General features: G+C 41.7%; 1 protein-coding gene across 1 annotated transcript in view; it reads right to left on the bottom strand.

The window, feature by feature from the left end:
* SNTG1 (syntrophin gamma 1) overlaps positions 1 to 22,609 on the bottom strand; it is a 1,650,669-nt gene that overhangs the window by 1,006,724 nt on the left and 621,336 nt on the right. Inside the window, exon 10 of the mRNA XM_078686185.1 lies at positions 9,401 to 9,530. Within this exon, the coding sequence (XP_078542311.1) occupies positions 9,401 to 9,530 (130 nt within the window). The remainder of the gene's footprint in view (positions 1 to 9,400; positions 9,531 to 22,609) is intronic.

The raw sequence follows: 22,609 nt of genomic DNA on the forward strand, positions 1-22,609 counted from the left end.
AAAACTGACCCTGAACCCAAAAAATACCCCTTTACCCAAAAACTGAAAACTGACCCTGAACCCAAAAAATACCCCTTTACCCAAAAACTGAAAACTGACCCTGAACCCAAAAAATACCCCTTTACCCAAAAACTGAAAACTGACCCTGAACCCTAGAAATACCCCTTTACCCAAAAACTGAAAACTGACCCTGAACCCAAAAAATACCCCTTTACCCAAAAACTGAAAACTGACCCTGAACACTAAAAATACCCTTTTACCCAAAAACTGAAAACTGACCCTGAACCCTAAAAATACCCCTTAAAAAAACTAAAACATATAAAATTTAAAATATTATTATATACTTACCTATACTTACGTTGTAATGGTATGCGTTGTAAAGGTACCTGCGTTGTAAAAACATGCGTTGTAAACACATGCGTTGTAATGGTTTTTGCGTTGTAAAAATTTCGTTGTAATGGTAGTGCGTTGTAAAAGTTGCGTTGTAAAGGTTGTTTCCCCGGTGGATAGCGTAGGGGTAAAAATTACTATTCACACTCCAGAGGGTGCAACAGTAGGGAAAGCGTTGGATAGCATGGGGGTAAAAATTAATTCCCACACTACTCCCACTTTAACACACAACACACTACACATATAAAAAAGACAATTAATATAAATTTCAATTAATCAATTAATAATAATTAATATTACTAAATTGATGTAATTATAAATGAACTAATTAACACATATTAATTACTAATTAATTAACAATAAATACCAACAAATAAATACAATCGCTTTAATTTATTAAATTTAATTATATCACACCCTACCCACCTATAAACACACAACCCACTACACATAAATAAATCACATCATTTAATCACTTAATAATTATTAATTACCAATTAATTATTAATTAACAATAACAAAAACAATAAATATATTAGCACATTAACTCTAATTAATTTAATTAAATAATTAATAATATTTAATTACCAATTAATTATTAATTAACAATAACAATAAATTAAATATATTAGCACATTAACTCTAATTAATTTATTGTACTAATTAATATTATTTAATGACCAATTAATTAATTAACAATAACAAAAATGTATATATATTAAAACATTAACTCTAATTAATGTAATTAACTAATTAATATAAATTAATTACCAATTAATTATTAATTATTAATATTTACAAAAATATATTAATTAATTAATTAATATTAAATTACTTCCCACCCTATTCCCCTATAAACCCACAACCCGCTCTGATACTAAAACGCAAAATGTAAACAAATTTACTAATTTTCAAACATACATTACAAAACATATTTAACAAACATATAAACAAAATAATAAAATACATAACACTAAACAAATTTTAGATATTACTAAATTTCGATATTTTCGATATTGTTAACATACATACCTTAAAAAAACGATATTCTGTCTGTCGATATTTTGGACATCGATATTCTATACCATCGAAATTAAAACATCGATATTATTGTATATCGATATTTTAATTTCGATATTTTGTCTCACTACCAACTCAAGTAACTGAGGTAATTGCAATGAAGAAGTTGCAAGGCGGTAGTGAGTACTACAGAAGATGGAGGAGACCAAAACGGAGAATCCTGATGAAATCTATTAGGATAATGTGCCGAGGCTACAAGGAACAAAGTACTAGAATCTCTACTTAAGAATAAACAATAGTTCTGTTTTTAGGCTGTATTGGTCTCTGGAGAATCTTTCCAAGTTCTTCCAGATTCCTTAGTCTCATGTACAAAGTGTGGAGCAGGGAACGCGAATGATAGTCATATGTTAAGCAGTTGCTACAAGCTCAATACTGACTGGATGCATCTAATTAAAATGATGGACGAAATATTCTAAAGAAGAATTGAGGTGGGCGCAGCATTAATTATTTTCAGGATTCAAGAAAGCAGCATGAGAGTGCTCTACATTGAATTTGTTCTGGTAAGGTCTTTTGAGACCTACATGCCATGTTTAACTGGCTTCAAAATGTGTGACAACAATTCTTAAATGGCAGAGCAATCAATGAAATTGCAAAATATCTAACTATATTCATACAAACATGCGTGTGTAATGTGCTTTGGCTGAAAGGAGACAGTTTTTAGGAATACATTTTTCATCAATGTGAAAAGCTGTTTACAATTTGCCCAACTCCACTGTATTTCCTTTGAGGGTAAATACATTATTTAGAGACACATCTAGGTCAATGAAGGGCATTTATTGAATAAAAAAGTGGGTTGGGATCCAATTTTGGATTGTGAAGAGTCTTACATTTTCTACTTTGGTTGGGTTATTTAAGTATTCAAATATGGAATCTCCTTATTTTGTTAATTTACTATTTTAAGATGTGTCTTTACCTAGGTGAAATCAGAAGTCCAGCCCTCTGAAAAGTTATAGGATCCTGAAATCCAAAGGACTTCCTCCATGCTTACGATAAATAAACAAAAACTTATTGCATATGATGCATCCGTTCTATCGTATTATTAATCAGGTGCGCCTTAATCTGCGCACTAATAGAAATCAATTAATCATACACATGATTGACTTTTTTTTAATGCTGCATTTTGCCTTTACTTTTTTACGCATAAAACTATCTATCCCCTGAAGATCCGAAGACAAAAATACAGCTATTTTTTGCGGGAAGGAGCTTTGTTCACATGAATTAGCATTTCTTCAAATACTCACGAATCAGTAAAGAAATGCATTAAACATTTTACCCGGTTGCCAAAGGAAGTATAAAAGGGAAAGTTCAGTGAGGCAGAGTATCAGAGTAAAAAAAATGAAGACAGAAATCAGTCGATGGCTGTCAGGTGCCTTGAACAATTGATAATGCCTTTCAAATTACTTTGAAAAAAAACACGATTAGACCAGAAACAAATGGAAAACAGCACATCATTTGTTTCTGAGAAAACATAAAAGCTAGATTTTCTCATTAGCAGCAAAAGATTTTTGAGAAGGAGTGGGGTAGATTGGAAGAATGACTTCATGTCACTTGAGCTGAGATATTCAGATAAATTTACCTTGTCACGTTGGAGACAAGAAAGCAAAGCAGAGCACACAAGCGTTATTTAGCTCTTCTCATTCACTCCTTAGTGCGTTAGCTATTTGTGTTGTACCTGTCCTGTATGTGTGAGAACATTCTTTGAAATTACTTCTGATACTTCCACCTGCTCTTTACCTATTGTTTGTGTTAGAGAAGGTTGTGATGCCGCTGTCCATGTTGTACCATAATTGTGTGGTGAATCTCATTATAAAATGTTCTACTAAACGAAAGACAAAATAGCTGATGGTAGTTTAAAGCATAAAGTGAAAAAGTGAACCCCCACAAAGTAGAGGTTTTTTTACGTCTGAAACAAGCAGTTTTTTAAATGGACAAGGCGGCTTTTCATTTTTATTAAACATAGCTGAAAAAGGACTTTGAGTCTTGCCAATGTTTGCATTTTAGTCGACATAGCTAATAATGGAACAATTAAAAGAAAAACTACAAGCACCATAATGCAACATATTGTTGGATGATAGCACATGCATGGCTGATGCTATCATATGTTGTTGTGCCACTTGGCAGGATTGTGAAATGCAAAGTAAAATTAAGGGCCTTATTTACTACAAAATTATGCAGTGTGGCGCCGCAAGCCATTTTGCTGTGCTGAGCTGCGTCATTTTTTATAGCACAGGGATGCATCATAGTAATAACAATACAATGCATCCGTGTGCATTTTCCTGGTGCTGGCTCACAATTGGCTTACAGAGCCAATGCAGTCATCCTTGCGTCATGTTGCAAGGGTGCCTGCGTTGTGGGGATGATTGTTTTGTGCAGGAATGGAAACCTCCCTGTGCTGGAAGGGACACCTGTCGGCATAAAAACAATCAGTATTGGCTTTTTCCTTTTCCTATGAATGTTGCAGAATGCAGCATGCATAGAAAGAGGGACAACCTAGGAGAAATAGGAAGTATTTCTCCCCATTGCACCACTCATGGCCCTGGGTGTGTCGTCCATTCCTTGTTGCTCCACCCCTCCCCACGTGTCTATTTGGTCTTTCTTCATGTAGGTATATTGTCTTCTTTCATCTCTCTCTTAACTTTCTTCTCTATTCTCTTCCTTTTTTCCTTTCTAATTACTTTCCTTACTCCCTTTATAAGTGTCGCTATTTTGCCTACTCCTAATGTACTGTACTCTGTCACTTTTCTAAGTTCATTCATTATTACTACTCTTCTTTTTATCCTAGGTGTCGTTATTCTTTTTCTTTTTTCTCTTTTACATTACACTATTGTATTCTTAAGATTTGATTCTATTTTGATTCTATTTTGATACTTTCTTTTTTTATGCTGTTTCTCATAGTCCGACTTTTCTGGTTGATTTTGGTATGTTTTTGATATCTCTTACTTCTCCTAACCTACCATGTCGCTAAAGTTAGTTTCATGGAATGTTAGAGGACTCAACTGTCCTGGCAACTCATCTGGCTAAGTTAAATGCTGACATAGTATTCTTGCAAGAGACTCATCTTACAGAAGATGAGTCATTAAAATAAAAAAAAGAATGGGTAGGGGAATTATTTTATTCAAGTGGAGATGGTAAAGATAATGGAGTTATGATGTTGTGTCGTAGATCCCTTAAGTTTAAATTCAACTCACAAGATTCTGATACAGATGGCCGCTGGCTCAATGTTAAATTAATGCTTAAGGATGTTCCAGTCTCTTTTTTCATTGTTTATGCCCCAACAGGTGGTGACACCTCCTTTTGGCTCCCAGTGGCCAAGCAGATCACTCTTCACATGGAAGACAATTTTATTTTGGTGGGAGACTATAATCTGGTTTTTGATCCTATTATAGATTGAAACTCTAAAGTGTCATTTATCCCTAACAAAACACATAAATCCTTTATTCACACGGTCACGCAACATAAACTTTTGGATGCCTGGAGATTATGTAATCCTACTACGATGGAGTACACTTTTTATTTCCGGTGCATCATTCCCAATCACGACTTGATTATTTTTTTGCATCACATAACATTTCACAAGCACTTACACATGCTTAAATATGCCCTATTTTATTCTCTGACCACGCTCCGGTTTTGATTGCTGTGGACATTTTACCCAAATCCAATTCTCCCAGAAGATGGCGTTTTAACAATACCCTGCTTTTGGACCCAGAATTTTCTTCTTCATTCAAAACCTTTTTTGATGAATACTTTCTTCTAAATCATACTGATTCCCTGCCTTTCTCAACTATTTGGGATGCTTTTAAAGCTTCTGCTAGGGATTTTATTATATCCTATGTGTCAAAGAAGCATACTATTGCTCCCAAACGTACTCATTCTTTATTCCAAGACATTAAGATACTGGAGCATTCTTTTTACACTTCCAACTCTAAAGATGTTCTTAATACTCTCATCAAAGCAAAGTTACAGTTTAATAAGGAGCACCAGATAATGCCTCGTTATATTTGTTGAAATCTAGTGCAAAATGTTATGGTGGTAGAAATAAGGCAGGGAAACTCTTAGCGAAATATTTAAAAACGAAACAGAACAAAGTGAATATTGATGCTACTTTTGATGGTGATTCTATCTTAAAGTTTAAGGACTTGGACATTTTAGATGAGTTTGCTTTATTTTATAAAAAACTATATTCATCCGAAACAAAATCCACAGACCATTCACTCTCACAGTTCTTTTCACCCACATATGTTTGATTCCTAAAGAAGGGAAAGATCCGAAGTACTGTAAGAAATTTAGACCCATTTCGCTTGTTAATATTGATTATAAGATTTTTTTCCAAAACACTAGCCCTTCATTTAGACTCCTATCTTCCCAAGGAATTAGGCAAGGAACAGTCTGGCTTTGCGAAAGGCCATGTTATACAAGACAACACCAGACATTTTTTCAATATTTTATCCAAGTCTACGCATTTCAAACATCCCCTTGCAGCCATAGCACTAGATGCTGAAAAAGCATTTGATAGAGTAGAATGGCATTATTTATTTTACACCCTCAAGTGGTTTGGATTTGGTCCTAACTTCATTTCCTTAATATCCCTATTACATTCGAATCCACATGCTGTTGTCTGTGCTAATCGGTTAATGTCCTCCTTCTTTGACCTTGGTAGAGGGGTGTGTCAGGGATGTCCTCTATGCCCTTTTCTTTTTAATTTGGCCCTCAAACCCTTCCTTTTAAAAATTCGTCAAAATGTGCACATACAAGGTTTTCAGACCCCTAAAACTCATGTCAAACTTGCAGCGTATGCGGATGATATTTTGCTTTTTATCTTGAACCCCATTGAGTCGATTCCAGCCTTTTTAGACGAAGTTCATTCTTTTTCATTAATATCAGGTTACAAATTGAACAGTGATAAATGTGAAATATTGCCCTTGACTAAGTACACCTTTAAAGCTGATTTTATTTCAACTAATTGTACCTGGAAGTCGTCCTCTATTAAATATGTAGGCTTAAATTTCACATCGACAATAAAAGAGACAGTCACGCTGTGCTTAAATATTTGCATCCAAAAACTCACCAATAAATGGCATCCTCTTTATTTATCCTGGTGGAGTCACTTGGATACTCTTAAGGTGATGCTTTCCCCCATAGTTTTATATACCATATCTATCATCCCAGTTTCCATATCTACTAAATTATTTAAATCTGTTAATTCAGTGTTATCCCCCTTTTTATGGAACAAGAAAAGACCGCATATGTCTATCTCCAAGTTATCACGTCCTAAAGCTGAAGGTGGAGTTAATTTTCTGAATTTTACTACTTATCACAAAGCTTTTCTTTTGCGACAAGCTTCATACTGGTTGCTCGACTCTGAGGAGGATTCTCCTCTTTGGACATCAGTAGAGTTCTCGCTCCTCTCTCCTTTTTCATTTCAAGAATACCTCTCTTTTTCCCACAAACCCCAAACACTTTCTACTCTATTATTTAAGTTTACCTCTAAATTATTGAGCCCTATATTTCCTTTACTTTTTGATACTCCTGAATCCTTTTTGAATTCGCCCATATGGCATAATAAAATGCTATTAATACATAATAGACCTTTCTACTGGAAATCTTGGAGACATAGTAGTATAATTTGGGACCATCAGTTGTTCTCAAATAAAGAATTTCTTTTGTTTTCCTCGCTCAAACAGTTATACGCCCTACCTACCTCCTTCAGCTCCAAATTTCAGCTTCTTCGTAAAGCTATCCTTGATGTATGCACACAGTTATCAAATAACACTATTACCAACCCCACCACTCATATACATAAGGACCTCTCCGATCTATTACACACTCAACCCAGGGCATCAAAATTATACCTTTTCTTACAACCTGCTAACACACTGAGACAGAAAACAAGTACTGAAGAGGTGTGGGAAAAAGATTTTAGTACGGAATGGTCTCTTACTTTGTGGAATAATTTATGGACTAAAATACGTAAATCCTCCAGATCAGGTAGTTTAACGCAAACATTGTTTTATGTGTACAATGGTCTTTTGTTATCTCCAAAACTTTTACATAAACGATTCCCTAATACTCCGGATACATGCTGGACTTGTACCTCTCCAAATGCAGATCTATTTCATTTGTTGTTCTCATGTACACCAGTATATAATTGTTGGAAACAGGTCTGGCTTCAAATTAATTTCATTTTTGGCACACATCTCCCGTTCTCAATGACACACATCTTTTTAGGTAGCCTTTCTACAGTGTGGGATAATAATGCAACTAATTTTAAAATGATTGATCTTTTAATAGCAGTTGCTTTCCAGCAAATAACAAGAAATTGGAAGGACTTTACAAAAATCTCATTCAAGGCCTGGTGGTATGATGCGTGCCACAACCACAGACTGGATACCTTCTCCAATTCACCTTCATCCATTGCTTTCAAGAGACTTCAGTTATGGTTACCAGTTACAACATTTTTCGACACTTGTGCCAAAAAACACTCCTTACTGAAGCCCTCTCAACAAGAAGTACTCAAACCTCCATAGTTTCTCTAACTTCCTTCTCTTTCTTTTGTAATTTATTCATTATTTTTCTTGTTTACTTAGTATGGATATTATTATTCCTTGTTTTTACTCAAGTACTTATGCCGGAATACAATTGTATTGCAATGTTTGTTGCTCAATTGCATTTATTGTATAATGACACACCTATATTCTTAGATAAAATTCTGTTTAAAATAAAAATAAGCTCATCCTCAGCCTAGAGTTTGGTCTATTTTAGGCGAAGCGCCTGCAACTTCTCTGTAAGGTGCCGTGCCTTGAACAAGTGCTGAAGGTGCTGCCTTGCTAGTGAGACTATCATACAAATAGTTTAAAGAGCTCTGTCACCGAGGGTGATGCTACATCGAGGCATTACGTTCCTTTGCAGCAAATGAATCAACAGGGAATCAAGTTTTACAAATAACAAAACAATGAGAAAACAAAAGGCAAAGATGTTTATACTTACAAAGACTGGTGACAGTGAAGCCATGCGCTTCCATGCACTAGCGCCCATGACACTCTTGCTGCGCTACTAGTCATCATACCCAAGGTCAGAGGCCAGTACTGGTTCATTAAAATGAGTGACTGAGTAAAAAGAGGTGAAACACCAAGTACAGTTGCCTCAAATTTATTTCATCCCAAGTCTCTCAATTTCCGGCAGCAACTTCTGTCCCCACGTCCCCAAGATTCCACACACTCTAGATCCCAACACACACACCCTTCCTTCACAATAGGCAAATAAGTCATAAAAGTGTATTGCAAGAAAAAGAGTCTTTAAAAATATCAAACACAACAGAGAGTGTGACAGTAGTGAAATATTTATAAGAAAAACTGAACTGAGCAGTCACATATGGCTTACAAATACCCTGACATCAGGCGAGAAACTAATCTGCAGAAAGCCAATACAAATTTATGTATGTGAAAATGCCTTCCATTTGGCCATAACTGCTGTTCTTAACCAGGCAAGGCCAGTCTATAGCTAGGAAATAAATGTCTGAATTATGTATTAATGAAGTAAATTTGCAAAAATGAAGATTTTACTAACACTACACCTTTCTACTTCACTCATAGGCCTTTGGCAATTGGGATATTTGTTTTTACTTTACAGCGACGTGGTAATTGTGCAACTGTTTCAGGACCTTTCTGCATAGATTTGATAATCCATATTCTTTACTATTGGTAAATGATCATGCAAATATTAATCACTTCTCAGTGGAAAACATAGAACATAGAGTAACAATAGGTGTATAAGTAAGTGAGAGATATAGGAATGGAAGTAAATCCACCTCATGTTGTAAAACAGTGTATGTTGATGTCTTGTGGGATGGAATGCAATCTGCAATAAAACGTAAGTCATGAGGGTCTGCATGAGATCACACAGGGGCGAAGGTTGCAGGACTCGTACTTACATTGTGCTTTGTGAGGTTGGACACGGTAGTTGATATTGCTTGGAGCCACTCAGCATTGTCATCCGCAGAGAGGGACTGAATTACTCCGCTGCAAACCCCATCCACAGCAATCACCTGGAAGGCATTTTGCCTGTAGGAATATCAGAATAGACAAGGTGGTTATAAGAAAGCTCAGCCCTTTCACTAAACCAGAACCCAAGTCAGTCTTAAACATTTGTTTATATTTAAGCCAATTAGTTACACATAGGGCCTGATTCATAAAGATCCTCTGCAGTCACAGCAAAGACTCTGCAGTCATGGAGGAATCACTACACTCGGGACAGAATCTCCACACTCGAGACAGAATCTCCACACTCTGGGCAGAATCTCCACACTCGAGACAGAATCTCCACACTCTGGGCAGAATCTCCACACTCGAGACAGAATCTCCACACTCGAGGCAGAATCTCCACACTCGAGGCAGAATCTCCACACTCGAGGCAGAATCTCCACACTCGGTACAGAATCTTGGCACCGCAATTCTGACTGCAGAGGCTCTTTGTGAATCGGGCCCTCAGAATGTAGCTGAATTATAAATTTTTCACAATTAATACAGCAATTTAAATAATTTGTTTGCAGTTGCTAAACTGGTGAATCAAGCTTTACAACTACAAAATAATTTTTTTGTAATGTGCAAAAAAGCTTCTACAAGTAGGAAGATTGCTTCAGTTCATAAAAGGGGTTTTGTGACCCTTTTCCAAATTCACAAACTATCGGAATGAAAGAGGCATTAAATGCAATTGAAAGCCATTAAAAACTAACCATGTCTCAAGTTGTGGTGGTAATTGATTAATAAGTGGATGCTATCCTGATGGGCCGCATCCACTGGGGAAATCGTGTTGCATGGCTTCAGGGGGCACAAGCAACCACTAATTCTTCCTCACAATTTCCCCCAAATGGGAAACTATTTTTGCAAAATCAGCCTAGAGCTCTTTAATGGACGTGGACTGCTTTAAAAAAAAGTTTTTCCCACTTGAGAACACAAATAAGGATGTAAGTCTGCTGGCTTTGCAGGACACCATCTAGGCATCTGCAACGATGCAGAGGGGGTCGCAAATTGTGACCAGCAAAAATATTATTCATTAGGCCGGTTTGCAAAACCCATGCGAATGGACAATTTCTATTAGTCACTGTAAATTACAACCCCATTTACAAACCACTCGGTGTGCAAGTTGCAAAAACAAGTTTGTGCCAAGGGGATCATAAATCAAACCCTATACTCCTAACTGTATTCTTAGCATGATTGCAGAAGATTAAAATGCCTCTAAAGGAGTATTTAAGGTATAATTACCGAATACCTTTTAAAGGCTTGTTATCTAAGGCTCTGATACAGGATTAACGTTTCAAGCATTTATTGCAATATAAACGCAACTCTGTGAAGAGTGCAAGAAAACGATCACAGTAGTATATCACTATCTGGATGTTTTCACCCAAATATTAATATTTCCTAAATTTCTTTCAAACTCAATAATTATCTTCTGACTTTTCCAGCTGGCTATGGATTTTTGGGTTAGCAAACATGATCTGTCTCTGAATTATTCATGAGTTCATTGAAGTATGTGAAATGACTCTAGACAACTTTAACGATTTCCTGTCTGCTTTCTGAATTGGAAAAAATACAAATGAAGGGAAAGTACTGAATGTCAGGTGTTCTATACAAAGTGTTCATCCATCTTGTAACATATATTATTATTTTGCCCATTATACTCATTATCTGCAAGCTGGCTGCCAGATGTACCACATAATAACGTTAACTTTTCATATTAAGATAAATAAAAAAAAGCAGCACATGCGGAGAAGAAATAGTTCCTCACAAGTTAACATTTATGAGCTATATGTATTATAACTAGTTCATATTCTAGATTCATGTACTACCATCAGATGGCTTCTAAGTGTTTCCAGCCAAAAATGGTGTGATTGCTTACTCTTGAGCAATGTTTATAAGACTTGTAGGATATACAACTTGCAATCATCAAAGAAGTCAGTGCAATGTGTCTCAAGCCACAACAGGTTCAAAACAGGATGTGATGGTGTTATACCTGCCAGCCTTAGGGTGATCTTCCCCCTAACATTTTGCTGCACCACCTCCTTTTGTGCTGTATTTATCGCTGCTGGCCTTAGGACTCCGTGCACTACTACTCATACCCAACAGCCATATTTAATTTACGTGTGAGTCCCTTGTAGAGTTGTATACCATATACCCAGGGCCTGTAAATTAAATGCTATTAGAGGTCCTAAAGCACTTATTGTGCCAACCACTTAATTTAAACTTCAAAACATTCTCCAGGTCTGCAGGTGCAGCCTGAATGCAGTTTTAAGCTGCCATGTCGACTTTGCATTTAAACCCCAATGCCAAGCCTTAAACTCATCGTTTACTACATATAGGTCTCTCCTAAGGTAGGCCCTAGGCAACCTAGGGCAGGGTGCTGAGTAATTAAAAGATGGACATGTACTTTTAAGTATTACATGTCCTGGTAGTGAAAAACACCTACATTTATTTTTCACTACTGTGACACCTATCTCTCCCATTGGATAACATTGTTACATTTAATAAGCTGTAATTTACAATTGGAAGCTGGTAGATTTCTCATGTTTTGTGTCTTGGAAATTTCGGATTAGAGCCCCATATAATGGTAAAGTCAGGTCTTTAATCACTATTTTAAAAATGCCACTTTTAGAAACATGGCATTGTTATGCCCTAGGCCCTTTTGTGCCTATGGTCTGGCCTGGGCCTCATGGCTGGCTGTAAATGGCAATTAGACTTTGAGAATCTCTCCTAGACAGTCACACAGTAGAAGGATGAGGTGTGCCTAAATGGATGTGTGTTAGAACGGGGGGTCTCTAGTTGGCAGAGGTAGGTACATTTGACCAAATAAGGACCCTTGCTTCTAGTCAGGGTAAGGGGGATACACTCTTTAGATAACCCCTGCTCACCCCCTTGGTAGCTTGGCACAAGCAGACAAGCTTATCCCAAAGGCAATGTGTAAAGTATTTGTACCAACACTCATAGTAACACAGTGAAAATACCACAACTGGACACCACACCAGTTTAGAATAAATAAAGTCTCTTTATCTAAACTACACAAGACCAAAACAGCAAAAATCCAACATACACAATGTAAAAATATGACTTTAAAAAGGTTTTAAGAACTTGTACCATAGAAATCTATAGATGCGTGACTTTGCAACAAAGTAGCTGGAGATGCGACAAAAGTTCCAAGCCAAACAGCTGCAGCGTCGAAAAACAAAGAGATGCAACACTCCTGAGACCCTGAGGAGGCGATGCGACAGCCCCGCGGCACACAGCGGACGCATTGCGTCAAGTCCAGTCTGTAGGGGGAGCGATGCATTAAGTCTTTGTGCCGGTTCTGGTTCGCAGGTGATGCGTTGGGTAGTCTTTGTTCTCTAGGTGTAAGGGGTGCTGGACCCAGTCCAGACCAGTTCGGGGTGATAGTCAATTCACAAACAGGCAGAACACAGAATTTAAAAAACATTTTACGAAAATATATGTTATTAAATTCTGAGTTCAGGGATACCAGACTCCAATTTTCTATCTCACTCCTATGGGAAGATATGCAGGTAAACATGTTACACATCATTTCCCATTCTGGCCTACGGGAAAGATAGCCTTTCAATAGTGAAAAAGGAAACTGGCAGTATTTCACCATCTGAACATGTTAAACACACTAGTACATGTCCTACCTTTCACATACACTGCACCCTGCCCAGGGGGGTACCTCAGGCCTACCATAGGGGTGTCCTATGTGTAAGAAATGGGAAGGGTAAGGCCTGGCAAGTCGGAGTACTGGCCAGGTCAACATGGCAGTTAACACCCTGCGCACAGGCACTGTGGTGGCAGGCCTGAGACATCTTTTCAGGGCTACTTATGTGGGTGGCACAATAAGTGCTGCAAGCCCACTAGTAGCATTTGAGTAACCAGCCCTGGCACACTCAGTGCACTTTATTAGGGACCTACTAGTAAGACAAATATGCCAATCAAGTATAACCAATCACAATAACAATTTACACAGAGTGCATATGCACTTTAGCACTGACCAGCAGTGGAAAAGTGCCCAGAGGCTATAGCCAACAACCACAGGTCAGGAAAAACAAAGGAGGAAGAAGCAAACAGTTTGGGGATAACCCTGGAAAAAGGGCCATTTCCAACAAATGGCCATTTGGTGACAGGATGGGGCGTAGCTGAGCACATCACCACTTACAACTGAATTGCCTGGGCTCTGCCTTCACATAAAGGGCCCAATGACCCTGGATTGTCACTTCAGTCAGCTTGGAGCCAGGGCAAGGGAGGCCGGAAATGCCATGCACTTTAAAGCCACTGTCCAGAAGCTGCTCTCACCTTTCAGACACTGGGCACCAGGGTGTAAAAGTAGGACTTGAGACACCAACTCTTCTGTACACTTCTGGACCTGTGAATACTCTGCCAAAAAGAAGAACTGCTGTGCTGCTGTGCAAGACTGCTGACCTGCCTGAAGTGTCGCCCTGTTTGTCCTGCTGTTCTGCTACATTCTGCCTGGAAACAAGGACTGGATCTCCAACTGTCCCAGGACCTCCAGAGTACCTCACAAGGGCTTGTTTGCAGCCTCCTTTTCAGAGCCACATGGACACAAAAGGTTTTGTCCATCTTGAACCCATAACTAGACCCAGCTTGAGTAAATCCTGGCACTCCAAGTGTTGGCTCCCAGTCTTGGACCCTTGCAAGTGGTTCTAAAGCTGTTCAGACAGCGAAAATGGGGAATTTTTGGCTACAAACTGATCTGAGAACTAGGAGGATAATGGGACCAACTTTCTTGCCTATCCACCAGAGGTTCACTGCTGGTCGGATTGACTTTGTGCTACTCTCTTCTTTGCAGCTGCAAATCCGCTTCAGCAGTCTTTCACCACAGGGGTATCCGTCCTCATGCAATTCTCTTCGGATACATCCCTCTGCCTCATTCTTGAAGGAGAATTTCAACTTCCATTTCAGAGATTAAGGGGCACATTAGTATGGCGGGCGGATTTTGTCCACCCGCCACACCTGTGGGGAATGGGACCACCTGCAATGCTAGCGGTGGTTCCGCACTCCCCATTATGATGCGCCCGCCACATTGGCGGGCGCATCCTGTATTTTTAACATTGCGGCGGGCACCATGGAAAGGCATTCAAAAATGCACATTCTAATATGGCTGGCGGTGTCTTTCAGACACCGCCACCATATTGAACCCTTTTCCGCCTGGTCGACATGTCGACCAGGCGGAAAAGCGGCGGCCGGTCTTTCCGTCTGACGCGGACCCTCCAGCCCTTGTAATATGGCGGGGGGTCTTTTCTACAGGGATGGCTGGTGGATTGCCCCCGGGCGGGCGGCAGTGACTACCGCCGGCCCGGCAGGGGCAATCCGCCTGTCATCCTAATGGGGCCCTAAGTCCGAATGTAAAGATCTTCACGCTACTTTGACCCAAGTCTATCCGACTATGATGCTCCCTCATTGGACACATCCTGCAGCCTTGCCCCCCTGAACCTTAACTTCTCATTGCATTTTTCTCAAGAATTTTGAAGGTAAGCACTGACCTGGCTCAATCCCCTTATTGTATCCAAATTGCGCCTCATCGCTGTCAGCCATAGTTATTTACTTTGATCCGGTTATGTGCAACTAGATGTCACCAGTTGGTTCTTTGATCTTTTATACATTAGTTTTAGCTAAACATTTTAAAAAAATCATAACTCCAGCTCTACTAATTGGATTTTTGTTGTTTTAGTGTCAAATAATTTATTAAACTTGACTCTAATCTTCTGAATTGATTTGGAATTTTTCTTGTGTTGTGTTTTCGCTTTCTTACTGTTTGTGAACTGCATCAATAGTTTATACATTGCCCCTAAGGTATGCCTGATGGCTTTTTGTGCCAAGCTACTAAGGGTTAAGCACAGGTTAATTTAGGGAATTTTTAGGGGTGAACCTTCAAGGGACTATGGCTGTTGTTTCACCAGGGCTCACACCCAGTCAACCAACAACCCAGTTTCTAACAGATGGCAGCTGTTATCTTTCCTTGCTATAAAATTCATACAGAAAAGGGGGTGGTGATGAACAGAGTGTCTGAATTAAGCAGACCACTCTTACCCAGTCCAAAGATCAGGGCTTGATCCATCACCGTTATTTAGCTCACTGCCCCATTCCAGCTGAGAACCTGGCTATATGCAAATTAGTCTGTCCCTGGCCCAGTGCATCATGGGAACAGGGCAGACCAAACTACCAAGCCAATTCTTCACCAGAAAGGAGACAAGCTTCCGGGGACCGGTTTCTGCCATTTCAGGCGTCGTCGGCCCGGCTTGCTTGAATCCTGATGGAGCAGTGAGCAAGGGACTCATGTCTGAGTATACCCTTCCACGCTTATGGTGGACAAAATGATTCAGAAAAGGGGGTGGTGATGAACAGAGTGTCTGAATTAAGCAGACCACTCTTACCCAGTCCAAAGATCAGGGCTTGATCCATCACAGTTATTTAGCTCACTGCCCCATCCCAGCTCAGAACCTGGCTATATGCAAATTAGTCTGTCCCTGGCCCAGTGCATCATGGGAACAGGGCAGACCAAACTACCAAGCCAATTCTTCACCAGAAAGGAGACAAGCTTCCGGGGACCGGTTTCTGCCATTTCAGGCGTCGTCGGCCCGGCTTGCTTGAATCCTGATGGAGCAGTGAGCAAGGGACTCATGTCTGAGTATACCCTTCCACGCTTATGGTGGACAAAATGATTCAGAAAAGGGGGTGGTGATGAACAGAGTGTCTGAATTAAGCAGACCACTCTTACCCAGTCCAAAGTTCAGGGCTTGATCCATCACCGTTATTTAGCTCACTGCCCCATCCCAGCTCAGAACCTGGCTATATGCAAATTAGTCTGTCCCTGGCCCAGTGCATCATGGGAACAGGGCAGACCAAACTACCAAGCCAATTCTTCACCAGAAAGGAGACAAGCTTCCGGGGACCGGTTTCTGCCATTTCAGGCGTCGTCGGCCCGGCTTGCTTGAATCCTGATGGAGCAGTGAGCAAGGGACTCATGTCTGAGTATACCCTTCCACGCTTATGGTGGACAAAATGATTCAGAAAAGGGGGTGGTGATGAACAGAGTGTCTGAATTAAGCAGACCACTCTTACCCAGTCCAAAGATCAGGGTTTGATCCATCACCGTTATTTAGCTCACTGCCCCATCCCAGCTCAGAACCTGGCTATATGCAAATTAGTCTGTCCCTGGCCCAGTGCATCATGGGACAGGGCAGACCAAACTACCAAGCCGATTCTTCACCAGAAAGGAGACAAGCTTCCGGGGACCGGTTTCTGCCATTTCAGGCGCAGTTGGCCCGTCTTGCTTGAATCCTGATGGAGCAGTGAGCAAGGGACTCATGTCTGAGTATACCCTTCCACGCTTATGGTGGACAAAACGATTCTGAAAAGGGGGTGGTGATGAACAGAGTGTCTGAATTAAGCAGACCACTCTTACCCAGTCCAAAGATCAGGGCTTGATCCATCACCGTTATTTAGCTCACTGCCCCATCCCAGCTCAGAACCTGGCTATATGCAAATTAGTCTGTCCCTGGCCCAGTGCATCATGGGAACAGGGCAGACCAAACTACCAAGCCAATTCTTCACCAGAAAGGAGACAAGCTTCCGGGGACCGGTTTCTGCCATGTCAGGCGTCGTCGGCCCGGCTTGCTTGAATCCTGATGGAGCAGTGAGCAAGGGACTCATGTCTGAGTATACCCTTCCACGCTTATGGTGGACAAAATGATTCAGAAAAGGGGGTGGTGATGAACAGAGTGTCTGAATTAAGCAGATCACTCTTACCCAGTCCAAAGATGAGGGCTTGATCCATCACCGTTATTTAGCTCACTGCCCCATCCCAGCTCAGAACCTGGCTATATGCAAATTAGTCTGTCCCTGGCCCAGTGCATCATGGGAACAGGGCAGACCAAACTACCATGCCAATTCTTCACCAGAAAGGAGACAAGCTTCCGGGGACCGGTTTCTGCCATTTCAGGCGTCGTCGGCCCGGCTTGCTTGAATCCTGATGGAGCAGTGAGCAAGGGACTCATGTCTGAGTATACCCTTCCACGCTTATGGTGGACAAAATGATTCAGAAAAGGGGGTGGTGATGAACAGAGTGTCTGAATTAAGCAGACCACTCTTACCCAGTCCAAAGATCAGGGCTTGATCCATCACCGTTATTTAGCTCACTGCCCCATCCCAGCTCAGAACCTGGCTATACGCAAATTAGTCTGTCCCTGGCTCAGTGCATCATGGGAACAGGGCAGACCAAACTACCAAGCCAATTCTTCACCAGAAAGGAGACAAGCTTCCGGGGACCGGTTTCTGCCATTTCAGGCGTCGTCGGCCCGGCTTGCTTGAATCCTGATGGAGCAGTGAGCAAGGGACTCATGTCTGAGTATACCCTTCCACGCTTATGGTGGACAAAATGATTCAGAAAAGGGGGTGGTGATGAACAGAGTGTCTGAATTAAGCAGACCACTCTTACCCAGTCCAAAGATCAGGGCTTGATCCATCACCATTATTTAGCTCACTGCCCCATCCCAGCTCAGAACCTGGCTATATGCAAATTAGTCTGTCCCTGGCCCAGTGCATCAGGGGAACAGGGCAGACCAAACTACCAAGCCAATTCTTCACCAGAAAGGAGACAAGCTGTGAGCAAGGGACTCATGTCTGAGTATACCCTTCCACGCTTATGGTGGACAAAATGATTCAGAAAAGGGGGTGGTGACAGGAACAGACTAATTTGCATATAGCCAAGTTCTGAGCTGGGATGGTGCAGTGAGCTAAAAAACGGTGATGGATCAAGCCCTGATCTTTGGACTGGGTAAGAGTGGTCTGCTTAATTCAGGCACTCTGTTCATCACCACCCCCTTTTCTGAATCATTTTGTCCACCATAAGCGTGGAATGGTATACTCAGATGTGAGTCCCTTGCTCATTGCACCATCAGGATTCAAGCAAGCCGGGCCGACGACGCCTGAAATGGCAGAAACCGGTCCCCGGAAGCTTGTTTCCTTCCCAGTACAAGAATTGGCTTGGTAGTTTGGTTTGCCCTGTTCCCATCATGCGCTGGGACAGGAACAGACTAATTTGCATATAGCCAAGTTCTGAGCTGGGATGGTGCAGTGAGCTAAAAAACGGTGATGGATCAAGCCCTGATCTTTGGACTGGGTAAGAGTGGTCTGCTTAATTCAGGCACTCTGTTCATCACCACCCCCTTTTCTGAATCATTTTGTCCACCATAAGCGTGGAAGGGTATACTCAGATGTGAGTCCCTTGCTCATTGCACCATCAGGATTCAAGCAAGCCGGGCCGACGACGCCTGAAATGGCAGAAACCGGTCCCCGGAAGCTTGTTTCCTTCCCAGTACAAGAATTGGCTTGGTAGTTTGGCTTGCCTTGTTCCCATCATGCACTGGGACAGGAACAGACTAATTTGCATATAGCCAAGTTCTGAGCTGGGATGGTGCAGTGAGCTAAAAAACGGTGATGGGTCAAGCCCTGATCTTTGGACTGGGTAAGAGTGGTCTGCTTAATTCAGGCACTCTGTTCATCACCACCCCCTTGTCTGAATCATTTTGTCCCATAAGCGTGGAAGGGTATACTCAGATGTGAGTCCCTTGCTCATTGCACCATCAGGATTCAAGCAAGCAGGGCCGACGACGCCTGAAATGGCAGAAACCGGTCCCCGGAAGCTTGTTTCCTTCCCAGTACAAGAATTGGTTTGTTAGTTTGGTTTGCCCTGTTCCCATCATGCACTGGGACAGGAACAGACTAATTTGCATATAGCTAAGTTCTGAGCTGGGATGGTGCAGTGAGCTAAAAAACGGTGATGGATCAAGCCCTGATCTTTGGACTGGGTAAGAGTGGTCTGCTTAATTCAGGCACTCTGTTCATCACCACCCCCTTTTCTGAATCATTTTGTCCACCATAAGCGTGGAAGGGTATACTCAGATGTGAGTCCCTTGCTCATTGCACCATCAGGATTCAAGCAAGCCGGGCCGACGACACCTGAAATGGCAGAAACCGGTCCCCGGAAGCTTGTTTCCTTCCCAGTACAAGAATTGGCTTGGTAGTTTGGTTTGCCCTGTTCCCATCATGCACTGGGACAGGAACAGACTAATTTGCATATAGCCAAGTTCTGAGCTGGGATGGTGCAGTGAGCTAAAAAACGGTGATGGATCAAGCCCTGATCTTTGGACTGGGTAAGAGTGGTCTGCTTAATTCAGGCACTCTGTTCATCACCACCCCCTTTTCTGAATCATTTTGTCCACCATAAGCGTGGAAGGGTATACTCAGATGTGAGTCCCTTGCTCATTGCACGATCAGGATTCAAGCAAGCCGGGCCGACGACGCCTGAAATGGCAGAAACCGGTCCCCGGAAGCTTGTTTCCTTCCCAGTACAAGAATTGGCTTGGTAGTTTGGTTTGCCCTGTTCCCATCATGCACTAGGACAGGAACAGACTAATTTGCATATAGCCAAGTTCTGAGCTGGGATGGTGCAGTGAGCTAAAAAACGGTGATGGATCAAGCCCTGATCTTTGGACTGGGTAAGAGTGGTCTGCTTAATTCAGGCACTCTGTTCATCACCACCCCCTTTTCTGAATCATTTTGTCCACCATAAGCGTGGAAGGGTATACTCAGATGTGAGTCCCTTGCTCATTGCACCATCAGGATTCAAGCAAGCCGGGCCGACGACGCCTGAAATGGCAGAAACCGGTCCCCGGAAGCTTGTTTCCTTCCCAGTACAAGAATTGGCTTGGTAGTTTGGTTTGCCCTGTTCCCATCATGCACTGGGACAGGAACAGACTAATTTGCATATAGCCAAGTTCTGAGCTGGGATGGTGCAGTGAGCTAAAAAACGGTGATGGATCAAGCCCTGATCTTTGGACTGGGTAAGAGTGGTCTGCTTAATTCAGGCACTCTGTTCATCACCACCCCCTTTTCTGAATCATTTTGTCCACCATAAGCGTGGAAGGGTATACTCAGATGTGAGTCCCTTGCTCATTGCACCATCAGGATTCAAGCAAGCCGGGCCGACGACGCCTGAAATGGCAGAAACCGGTCCCCGGAAGCTTGTTTCCTTCCCAGTACAAGAATTGGTTTGTTAGTTTGGTTTGCCCTGTTCCCATCATGCACTGGGACAGGAACAGACTAATTTGCATATAGCTAAGTTCTGAGCTGGGATGGTGCAGTGAGCTAAAAAACGGTGATGGATCAAGCCCTGATCTTTGGACTGGGTAAGAGTGGTCTGCTTAATTCAGGCACTCTGTTCATCACCACCCCCTTTTCTGAATCATTTTGTCCACCATAAGCGTGGAAGGGTATACTCAGATGTGAGTCCCTTGCTCATTGCACCATCAGGATTCAAGCAAGCCGGGCCGACGACACCTGAAATGGCAGAAACCGGTCCCCGGAAGCTTGTTTCCTTCCCAGTACAAGAATTGGCTTGGTAGTTTGGTTTGCCCTGTTCCCATCATGCACTGGGACAGGAACAGACTAATTTGCATATAGCCAAGTTCTGAGCTGGGATGGTGCAGTGAGCTAAAAAACGGTGATGGATCAAGCCCTGATCTTTGGACTGGGTAAGAGTGGTCTGCTTAATTCAGGCACTCTGTTCATCACCACCCCCTTTTCTGAATCATTTTGTCCACCATAAGCGTGGAAGGGTATACTCAGATGTGAGTCCCTTGCTCATTGCACGATCAGGATTCAAGCAAGCCGGGCCGACGACGCCTGAAATGGCAGAAACCGGTCCCCGGAAGCTTGTTTCCTTCCCAGTACAAGAATTGGCTTGGTAGTTTGGTTTGCCCTGTTCCCATCATGCACTTGGACAGGAACAGACTAATTTGCATATAGCCAAGTTCTGAGCTGGGATGGTGCAGTGAGCTAAAAAACGGTGATGGATCAAGCCCTGATCTTTGGACTGGGTAAGAGTGGTCTGCTTAATTCAGGCACTCTGTTCATCACCACCCCCTTTTCTGAATCATTTTGTCCACCATAAGCGTGGAAGGGTATACTCAGATGTGAGTCCCTTGCTCATTGCACCATCAGGATTCAAGCAAGCCGGGCCGACGACGCCTGAAATGGCAGAAACCGGTCCCCGGAAGCTTGTTTCCTTCCCAGTACAAGAATTGGCTTGGTAGTTTGGTTTGCCCTGTTCCCATCATGCACTGGGACAGGAACAGACTAATTTGCATATAGCCAAGTTCTGAGCTGGGATGGTGCAGTGAGCTAAAAAACGGTGATGGATCAAGCCCTGATCTTTGGACTGGGTAAGAGTGGTCTGCTTAATTCAGGCACTCTGTTCATCACCACCCCCTTTTCTGAATCATTTTGTCCACCATAAGCGTGGAAGGGTATACTCAGATGTGAGTCCCTTGCTCATTGCACCATCAGGATTCAAGCAAGCCGGGCCGACGACGCCTGAAATGGCAGAAACCGGTCCCCGGAAGCTTGTTTCCTTCCCAGTACAAGAATTGGCTTGGTTTTTTGGTTTGCCCTGTTCCCATCATGCACTGGGACAGGAACAGACTAATTTGCATATAGCCAAGTCCTGAGCTGGGATGGTGCAGTGAGCTAAAAAACGGTGATGGATCAAGCCCTGATCTTTGGACTGGGTAAGAGTGGTCTGCTTAATTCAGGCACTCTGTTCATCACCACCCCCTTTTCTGAATCATAAAATTCATACAGGCACCAACACTCTCACATTGAAATTGAAAACCTCTTGACCTGGCATGTGTAAGAGCATGCATGGAAATTACCTCCTACTTCTGGCTGTGGAATGTCTTACCATATCCCTAGATAGGAAAGTACTCAGGTAAGAGACTCTGTCCTGGCATGGCTCTCGCATAAAATATGGAATTTTCAGATGATAGTGATCCAATGAAACCCAGCTAATTTCAAAGCTTAATTGAAAACATGCAATTTGCTTATAATTATGCACTTTATGATTAAAAAATGAAAGAATTAATGTTGATAGTTCTAAAAAGATAAAGATGCCACCTGGCATGATTTTATTTGGGTCTTCAATTTTTGGCTTTTTAACCTGGCTTTAAATCCACCACTGCCGCCAATAGACAATGTTCAAACAGCTTTCATCGGTAAATTCATTGGTAAATTGGAGCACAATGAGAAAG

Source organism: Lissotriton helveticus, chromosome 4_1 (genome assembly GCF_964261635.1).
Source record: "Lissotriton helveticus chromosome 4_1, aLisHel1.1, whole genome shotgun sequence".
NCBI classification, from domain to species: Eukaryota; Metazoa; Chordata; class Amphibia; order Caudata; family Salamandridae; genus Lissotriton; species Lissotriton helveticus.